The 10,515-nt window shown below is 35.4% G+C and overlaps 1 protein-coding gene across 1 annotated transcript; it reads right to left on the bottom strand.

Annotated features, from left to right (window-relative positions):
- Positions 1–762: 762 nt before the first annotated feature.
- LOC113039225 (phospholipase A2 inhibitor and Ly6/PLAUR domain-containing protein-like) lies at positions 763–2,242 on the bottom strand. The gene is made up of 5 exons (XM_026197108.1): positions 2,128–2,242; positions 1,934–2,053; positions 1,569–1,700; positions 1,220–1,327; positions 763–1,099 (listed from the first exon to the last, which is right to left on the bottom strand). Exons 1-5 carry the CDS (start codon positions 2,174–2,176, stop codon positions 909–911), a joined length of 600 nt encoding a protein of 199 aa, XP_026052893.1. The 5' UTR covers positions 2,177–2,242; the 3' UTR covers positions 763–908.
- Positions 2,243–10,515: the final 8,273 nt, after the last annotated feature.

Here is a 10,515-nt window from a genome sequence, read left to right as displayed (position 1 = left end):
ACATCCTATTCAGAAATAGTTTGGGTAGTAACTTTGATATTTGATATTAATTCAACCTCTAAAACACATAAAAACATTTGGCATCAAATCACAAATGGAGAATCTATTGCCATTTATCTATTGCTCTTTCATTTCTATGAAAACTAGAGTCCAATCCTTTAAAATGATATATAGTTTGTCAAGATTACTTTAGGTTTAGACCCAGATATTATCATTCAAATATGTCTAATCACAAACATCTCACGGGAGTGGCAGTCAAAAGTAATGGATAAAAACGTTTATATAAATCATAAATTCAGATATAATTTCTTTGTATGAAAAGTATTGATATTAAAATGTTATTGTTTGTAGTTGATTGTATATATATTTGTTATTTTCATATTGTAATTTTTGAGGAACTACACTGAATCCAATACGTTTTCGAACAGTACACGAGGGCTAGAGCAGAGTATATATTGCTAAATAATATATATCCTTCTCTAAAGTTTATTTAAACTGAGTTAGAAAAAACCTAACTTTTACATGAATTCAAGAAAATGCATGTGTTTCTAGGTCTCAATCATCAAGTTTTTGTAAATTACTTTCAGTATTTTGACAGACTTTCTCATTTTTGGAGATCAGTTCATGCCTTCATCCATCAGCCTTATGCTATTAAATGTACATGTACATTTTTTTTCAAATGTTGAATATTATATGTATTCTATATTTTAATTTCTGTAATATTTCTGAATTTTTTTTAAAGTATAAAAAATTAATCAGAAAAGAGGTAATGTAGTATTTTATTTAAAAAAAAATGTCACATCAAAAAAAAAAAAAAAAAAGGACACAAAAGATGCATTATATGGAGAAAGTATAAGCTCTATATTCAGTGCAGTGTGTCTGATTGTAGATGTGAAGATCTGCTGGATTCAGTGCAGCAGGATGAAGGAGAGCAGAGAACAGCAGAGGAACAGGAAGCTCTGAGAGACGCTCTGAACACCGTTACACAGATTCCCTGAACAGCATGAGACTCCCTGAACATCGCTAACCGAGGATCCAGCATCACAGATAGATTTAGAGACACAGCCTTTTACAACCATTGACTGGCCACCGAAAGTCCCTGATGAAAAGAAAGAAAAGAGAGTTTTTTTCCAAGATATTAAATCGGTATTTGTTATCTGTATCAAATGCTAAAACATAAGAGAGATAAAATAACTAGTTTTTTTTTCCAGATTCTCACCGGATGCTTTAATGCAGCGGTCTTCATTGCCTGAACACTTTAGTATGTTTGAGCAGCTCTTCTCATCACAGTAGTAACACGTTTTTCCATTGGGGACATTGGAAGGATCTACAGGATAAAAAAAAAAAAAAAAAAAAAAAATATATATATATATATATATATATATAATTTTTTTCTTTACAATATGTAACATCTAATGAAATAACACTCTGTTAGCTGCTCCACTCAATCTATTCATAAATGACAAGCTGCACTCTGCATTGTATTTCCTGATTGAATGTCCTTTGGAAGAAAAATTGAAGTTGATCTTTTAGATAGTTATTTGCATTTGGTCAGTAAAGTACGATACCTGGAGCGTCTTGGACGTTACACTGGTCTGTGTTACAGCACGCATAAGATGTTTTTACTAAACCAAAGTTGAAGGATCCACTTGGACAGTCAGCAATACAGGTTTTAATCTTTGTTTTACCGTTGATGTCACCTAAAACATGAATGACGCAAGAAAGACCAGTTTAACACATTATTTTGACAGAAAATATATTTATAAATGTCAAAATGTAGAATTTCTTGTTTCAAATATTGATGAGATTCTAATACAAATTATAATGTTATAATCCGAGAGAAACAAATTCAATAGCAGAGATCTAAATAGAATAATCTGTGATTGCAAACATAAATTCTGTGAGGAATTCAGCAGTAACGTTGTGGACTTACCAGCTTGTACCACAGATGTTGCACTCATGCACTTGTAAGATCCACTGGGACATGTTTTTACCGTCTGACCTGAACAAGACCCCGTCAGACCCATACACTCATAACAGCTGAAAGAGTGTCCTTTAAAACAAAGAGAGATATCAATAATCTGTATTTGAACCCGATATCAGTACAAACACTATTTGTCTTTGTACCTGCAGTGAAAAGAAGGAACAGAAGAAAAGCTGAGACTTGCAGATCCATCTTCGATCAGGATGTGAATGAAACACTTTCTGTTTCAGCGCTCATTTTATAGCTTTTCAAATAGGAGGGTCTTCATGAGAAATGAAAGCTTAATAGAACATTTCTAGAAAATGAAACTTCAGCTTGCATCACTTACTTGTCCGTTAATTATTAAGGGAGGATTAAGGAATTACATGGAATGTACAGGTCTGCTTAAACTAACCATCTTAAAAGGGATAGTTCACTGCAAAAAGTACATTCTGTCATTAGCTGCTCGTGTTTTTTTCCCAAACCTGTTTGAATTATCCTCTGTGGAACCCAAATGAAGATGGGTTCAGTGTTAAAATTACATTAATTTAGGAGTGTTTGGTTAAAGAAATTTGTTTTCAATAAATATATTTATTTTGTTTCTGAATGAAAATGACAAATGTTTTAATTTATCAATTGTGGTAGAATTTTGTCTTGAGTCAACCAACTTTTTAAAAATAAATGCATTTAAAAATAATGAAAATATTTATTGATGTTGTTATAGTGTCCAATTTTAAGCAGGAAAAACATAACAAATATTTTCTTCCTCATTGTTATCATATTGCGTACCATAGAGGGTAAAAGCATCTTTTATGTTCTGCAGAAGAAAATTAGTTTATCGAATGATTTCAGTATTAGTGATGAGGATGGAATGTTATTGGAAAAATTAAGTTATTAATATTATATATATTTATATATATATATATATATATATATATATATATATATATATATATATATATATATATATATATATAATGTATACAATTGTTGGGCAACTTCGGTGAAGGATTACAACAGGCGAAATTCCTTATTAATTGCATCCACACACACAGGTTGGGACATGAAACATCCTGTTCCACGATAACCAAAGGTTTCCTTTTCTCATAAATCCCCTACAAATTTTGAATCAGGTTTCTGTTTCATAAGTTCATATATATTTTATAAGATCTGTATCTCATCTGCCAACCGACACTCTCAGAAAACAATGTGCAACATTTGTACCTCTAGGTGTACAGCAGCTTGTCACTGGGGCAGTACCCTTAAAATGAGGGTACCTTATTTACCACTGTAAGATTCACAGTAGTACCTTAAGGGTACATTTTACTACTCTAACTAAGGTACTAACACACACCTTATAGGGAGGGGTACAAAGGTTTTAACATTAAAAAAAATATTACATCTTAGATTGTTAATGTTTTTTTTTTTTAATGTAATTTTAATTATATTTCTGGGAAGTACAAAAAAAGTCAATTAAAAGCATACTTTACTATTTTTATAGGAAATATACTAAAAGCACACTTGAATAAACTTATTTTTCGTAAGGGTAAACATTTAAACATAATGTTGAGATAAACATTAACAAATGTCTTTTGGGCTTGTGTCTGATTTACTTGTACAGAGAATGTAGATTATGTTTCATCAGACATAGCTGTTTTGAGGTCCAGTGTGGGAGACTTTGTGTTAATAACTCATAAACATAAAATACTTTCCCATGACCTTTTTTATCATTATTATAAACAGGAAGCTGGTTCCTCTTCCACATACTAAAATGTTGCAAATGTTAAACTGGGTTGCTCAACTCCACCTTAAATCCCATGGCATTTGAGGAACCCTCTTTGCCACTTTAACTAGTGATGGCCGCTTAAGCTTTGAAACCTTTGGGAATAATTTGAAACAGAAAGACTTTAGTGTGATGAAGACATATATTTATCTTCATTATATTTAATCTGCAACAACGTGACTTTATTAAATATATGTTTGGTAATTAAGGTTTGAATGCATCGATTGAAGAGGTGGATCACGAAGCAGTTTTTCCTTTTATTAAGAATAATAACACGACAACAACTACAATGAACACACAGGTGAAGGAATGTCAATGTCAGAGAAATGTAAAACAAAACAATGTTTAAAAAAAGACAATGAACTCACACTGGTAAAAATGATGTGTTGGATTTACTTAAAATATATATGCACCATTTTTGCAACACACTTTTTAAGTAAACCTAACTTGGAACAATTTTACTTAAAGTAAACAAGATAATCTTTGTTATATGAACTTAATTATTTGAGTTGACTCAACGTTCTTTACTTAAAATATTCAGCATTATATAATCTACCAAGTAATTTCAAGTTGTGTTAACTTAACATTTAAGCTCATTTATAAAAAAAAAATTGAGTTGAACCAACTTAACATTTAAACTGATTTTAGATATTCAGCTATTGGTCTGCTTTGTCATCGCATCTTAAATAAATTAAACAAGCAAATTACACAAAATTAAGCATTTCAGTTAATTTTTTTGACAGGCTGCCGTGAAGGTGAAGCCTAAAACCACACATTATGAATGTACAACAAAATGTGACAAATATACAAATGTAGCTTCATTTCCGACATGTTATTTCCTTGATTTTTCACCCTTTGCAACATTTCTTAAAGGGTTTACATTTTTCAAACATTTACTTTTGTACAAAATTCCTAATAAAACATTTTATGTTTTGTTTGTAACACAGAGATTGCAAACTTCACAATAGATCACTTTTTTCACCCTTTGCAACAATTTTTCTAACATTTACCTTTGGAACACGCGACAAACATCCTAAGAATAAATCAAGAATTTAATCGAACAGTTGCAGACAAACATTGCACATTGAGCTCTTTGGGGTAACTCAGATTAATTGCATAAATTAGGCCAAGCAGAAAAACACAAGCCTTTGCAACAGCTTCCAATCCCATCATCACCTCTATGCCTTCCAGCACTATCCCAGTCTGTAATGGATCATCTGTTGAGCCACCTTTCATGATGATTTTAAGTGTGAGCATTTCCAGTTTCTCCTTATTCCCATGAGTATCTTTAAAAAACAAAACAAAGCAAATGTGTATTTACTTACAACACCACTTGATATTTTTTCTGATTGTTTCTCAGTGCAAAAGTTTAAAGGAAAATGAATTTTGAAAGAGAAAATAAAAATCTATACACCACAACAATGATCTGAAATTTCTACAGTGAAGATTTTTTTTAAGCTAATTGGAGAATGGCCAAGTCAGTCAGTTGATTCACACAAAGTTTTTTTTCATTATTTACTCATCCTCACACTGTTCCTGATTAATGACTTTCTTTAGATAAACAGAAATAGATTTTCAATCCTGATCCTGAAGAGCCACCGCTGTGCACATTTTGTATCTACCTTATCCATTAATGGCACTCTCTTCGGATCAGCGGCAGAGGAAACACAGGTTTAAATTTACAGTTGCGATCATAATTTAGAAGGTTTACTAGACAGAGGAATCGTTTTTCATTTAGAAATAAGTTTGCATGCGTCTGAATCGAGATCTCCATTATTTAATTATCATGCATACATACTGACATGTAGAATATATTTTACAATGTAATATAAACCAAACCTCAAAATTAACCTGTGCCCAGGCCCAGACTGCCACTTATAGAGAACATGAGAACAATTATTATTTTTATTATTCTGGAATGGGTTAACATGAACAGACTCTGTTTTCATAAGTATTCATAACATGTTTCTAATTTCAGAAGCATTATTCTAAGCAATTCAGAAATTCAGTTTAACAGTTCCTTTTTAATTACAAACGCAATAAACAAGATAAATCTAATATTATACTTAGTTTTCAAAAAAAGTTAGCTTACCTCTTCTCACCGTCTTCACATGTGCTTCACAAAATGGCTCCTTGGCAGGAAACAGCATATCACATGGCTCACAGTCATATACTAAAAATTTTACGCTATATTTACTTAATTTTAACATAATTGTACTAGTAGTTGTCATGAATTATTTTCTTTCGTTGTATTTTGTAACTTTGTAACTTATATTTTTGTGTTACATGAACTATATATGTTAAGTAGACATTGAAAAGTTATAAATACTTAGTTTTTTGTGTTTAATATATTTACTTTTATAAGTAATGGTTGTGTAACCCAGGTTACCAACACTCAGATGAGCTGGGAGTAGTTATGTTCATGAGCTCTGAAATAGCCAATAAGAGCATATTGTATATATAAGAATTGACCAATCACGAGTGAGAACGTTAGATAGCATTTTTTTTTCTTCCTCACGTGATTGGTGCGTGCGCGCTCTCTCTCGCTCTCTTGCTTCGTTAGAACAGAAGCGAACGGAGGTGTTTCAGTTCTCTCCGATTGATATGGAAAAAAAAATTGATTAATCAAGTAGCAATATTTGATTAAAACACGAGTGATAATCATTTAAAGACGCTGTATCGAGGTTAGAAGCAAAGTTGATAAAAATAAGAGACTGTTGAGTCGTTTTGAATTTTGATTGCAGAGAGGAGGCCTCGTTTTAATGCATACGGGGTTATCCATTAATTAAGTGTTTCATAAAGAAGCAAAAGACGTTTTCGATCGAAAATCGATTTCAGGAAGTTGAGGATTGAAATACTAGTGGAAACTGAGTTTGAACTACAAGAGATTAAGACAGTCGATCTCATCCGTGGTCTTGGTGAGTTAACTATTTCATGTGTTACTCTGTGAAAGGTTCACATAAGTGAAAAACGAGAAAAGATGCTGTTATTGGGTAATTGATTGTGAACATTTTTTTTTTCCTTCTCTCTTGTAAGACTACATGGGATACATTTTATGTTTTTGTATACATTTGAAAAAAAATTTAATTGTAATTTTGTCACTTTGTTAGACGTAGTTATATGTGCTTGTTCTGAAAATGATATTAATGATGATTTTATGACCTTGTTATTCAAGGTCAGGTTTTTTTTTCCTTGTTTTCTTTTACTTCGGGTTCGAGTTCATCATTGCCTTATCGAGTGTGTGCTGATACATCTGAGATGACGCTGTTTGGAAATCGATGTTTCACGGAATGGAGTCTCTGGATTTCGTCCAAACTCTCGTGTTCACGGAGGGAGTAAGGACTGGCGAGCCACAAGGAGTTTCCAACAAGTGCTACTGAATGACATCGACATTGCTGTGTTGAACTGGACGGTAGGAAAGTAAACTAGCAGGACAAAAAGCGCATTTCAAAATTCTTTTTGGAAGGATCTAATTGGAAAAGACTGAGTGATTAACTATTCTGTTGTGATTACTGAATTCAGCCACATTCACAAGTTTGTGAATGAAACCTCAAGTACTGAAACACAAAATTTGAAGATCAAGCTGTGAAATTATTATTTTTTTCTTACTTGATCAAGGGTATTTGCTTACATGTGTTTATATATATTGTTTTTTTTTAATTGAGAGAAGAAAGGGAAATTTATTCCTTGAAATACAGAAAGTGTATCCAGTAAGGGTTAAGTGTAAAATTTACCTGGAATCAAAGTTTCACTCAAAGAGGTGAGCACAGAGTCATTGATACACATTTTTTTTGTTAGAACAAAAGTTTAATTTTTGTATTTTTTTATTTTTTTATTTTTATTAAACGGTACACAGTACTAAAGAGTACACAAAGGGTTAACTTCTCATTTACTGATGAGAAGTTGTGTCTGAAGAGGGATTGAAGTTGAGTTTTCTGAGTTTTCATTTGAAGCCCTTGAAATCTGTAGAGGGAAAGAATATATTGTCACAGCCACTTGCAGTAAAATAGGTTTACTTTTCATTGGTTGAGAAATAACGCATTGTGTTTTTTTTTAGAATTTGTATAATTTTTTTTATATATTTTTTTTTCTCTCATTCTTACAATTGTGGATTTCAATTGAGCCAAATCGTTGCTTTTTGACAAATAACACTTGAGTTAATCATCTTAGCGTGTCTGAGTGATTCATTGTTGTTGTTGAGATCCTTATTCTCCGTAGGCGAACCAGAATCTCTGAACACTGGCCATATTCAGAACCCATCGTGTCTGCAGTACTTGGTGCAGCGGGTTACAGGATAAACTTGGCGAGCCAGCCAGGAGAATTTGGGGTGTCATACAACAACGGTGACCTCAGTGGGTGAGTAGTGTATACAGCGAGGTTGGTGAGAAATATGGATATTGTGAGACGAGAGAAAGTAATCGTTCCCAATGCCGTTTTAGTGAGCGGTATAACACTCTCTGAATCTGATCAAGATCTTGAGTCATGGCTGATGCGTTATGGTAGCATAAAGCGAACCTTGCTTATTGATAGCCCTGCCTCAGAATTTCACAGACAGGCTATCATAGAGTTCCAATATAGATCAGCCATGGATACACTGCGACCTTTGTTGCCATTAAGAATCGTTAGTACTTCTCATGCAGATGTAATTTTTAATGTGCGTGCCCTGAGCAGTGTTTACACACATGCAACTGGTGATGACATCACTAGAGACTATTTGGAGGAATTGCAAGAAATTGCTAGAGTAAGCGGAAAACCTTATCAGCTTGTGATTCAAGAGGAGCTAAGGAAGCTTAATGCTGCTAGCTCTCTCATTGATTTGTCACCCACGCGTAGTGATGGTCCTGTTGTAGCTGAGTCTCAAACTCCCCAATTATCTCAGTCACAGGGAGCAGGCGTGGAGGCACTTGCTTCTCCATCTACAGACCAAGTGTTCTTTCCGAATGTTCAACAAACCAAGGAGCCAAACCTGACCAAGACTAATGGGGCAGATGCAGTGCCTATGTCTTCTGCCTTGTCCATGGATGTGTTAAGTCCCCCTAGCGTGCAGCGAGTAGTGGTCGAGCATGTTGTGCGGACTACTGATGCTGTATCAGCTCAATATGTCCCTGTGCGTTTGCGATCGTTCTCAGGAAAAATCCCCAGACCCCCTAATGAACCAGATTACGATACTTGGAGGGCGAGTGTTGACTTCTTGTTGGATGACCCCTCCATTTCGGACTTGTCGCGTACCAGGAAAATCCTGGACAGTCTTTTGCCACCTGCGACTGATGTAGTAAAGCATATTGGACCTCAAGCATCTCCAGCAGTATACCTGGATCTGCTTGAGTCAGTTTATGGTTCAGTCGAAGATGGTGATGAATTATTGGCACGATTTATGACACTGTTGCAAAATCAGGGGGAGAAACCCTCAAGTTATTTGCATCGTCTGCAAGTCATGCTGAGTGCAACAGTGCGAAGGGGAGGCATTTCCGAAGCAGAGCGCGATCGCAGCTTGCTTAAACAATTTTGTTGAGGGTGTTGGGATAATCGATTGCTTTCAAATTTGCGCCTTGAAGAAAGGAAAACCAGCCCACCTTCATTTGCTGAGTTAGTAGTGTCTGTTAGGGCTGAGGAAGATAAGCAGGCTTCCAAGGAAGAGCGTATGCGTAGTCATTTGGGAATGAACAAACTGAGTTCCCAGTCTGTTAAGCCAAAAGCTATTGCACATCAGCTTTCCACTCTTGTTGCTGGGGTGGGAGGTGCAGCAACTGCTGAAGCGGATGTGTCAGAAAAGGCAATGTCAGGCATTCACACGCAGTTGGCTCCTCTGAAAATTTCAGTTTCTAAGAGAGGGCAGGCTGATCGCAAGGAAGCTGAAGAATTTTCGGCTTTAAAAACAGAAGTGAATGATTTGAGAGCGCAAATACAGGCTATGGGGTCGGTTGTGCCTAAGAAATTGTCATACTCCGACTCCAATGCATCTGAACTTGCAGAGTTAAAGAAACAGGTGGCTGAGTTAAAAGCTCAAATGGTCACAATGGAAGTGCAGAAAAACCAAATGCAAAAAGCGAAGGGGTCTCATGGAAATTTTGAAAATTCACGGTTCAGACAGGTTGAGTCAAAGGAATCGAAGCAGTCTTTGAATTTGGTGGGGGCATGTCGACCTCGTCCCGGGTATTGTTTTCACTGCGGTGAGGAGGGACACATTGCTGTCCACTGTGAAAATGAACCAGACCCCTCCAAAGTGGCCCGAAAACGCAGTTTGTTGAGGGAGAAGCAGGCCCAATGGGACTTGCAGAACCAAGAGAAATCGCAGAAGGGAAACTTCAAGCCGTCTCTGCAGTAGGGCATGCAGAGAACGGGGTTGAGTATTGGTGCCCTAAACAAGACCAGGAAACTTCTAACTGCTATTCAAAAGGTTCTATGAGAGGGAGGTTACCAAAAGGGTTAATTGGAACAAAATGTACGGCTCAGGTGTGCATTGAGGGGATGAAGGTGAATTGTTTGTTGGATACTGGGTCCCAAGTGACCACAATTCCTTCATCTTTCCACAAAGCCCATCTGGCAGACCATCCAGTGGTGCCGTTGAATGCTTTGTTAGCTGTAGAAGGGGCCAACGGACAGTCTGTTCCCTATTTAGGGTATGTGGAGCTAACTTTAACCTTTCCTAAGGAATTTTTGGGTGTAGAAGCTGAAATTGACACCTTAGCCTTGGTGGTCCCTGACCTGGTAGGAGTGCAGCAAATATTAATTGGAACAAACTCCCTTGACACTCTGTATGATATTCATA

This window comes from Carassius auratus, chromosome 21, assembly GCF_003368295.1.
Source record: "Carassius auratus strain Wakin chromosome 21, ASM336829v1, whole genome shotgun sequence".
Taxonomy (NCBI): Eukaryota; Metazoa; Chordata; class Actinopteri; order Cypriniformes; family Cyprinidae; genus Carassius; species Carassius auratus.
Note: the sequence above shows the minus strand (reverse complement) of the source record. Positions and strands in the feature narration are given on the sequence as shown.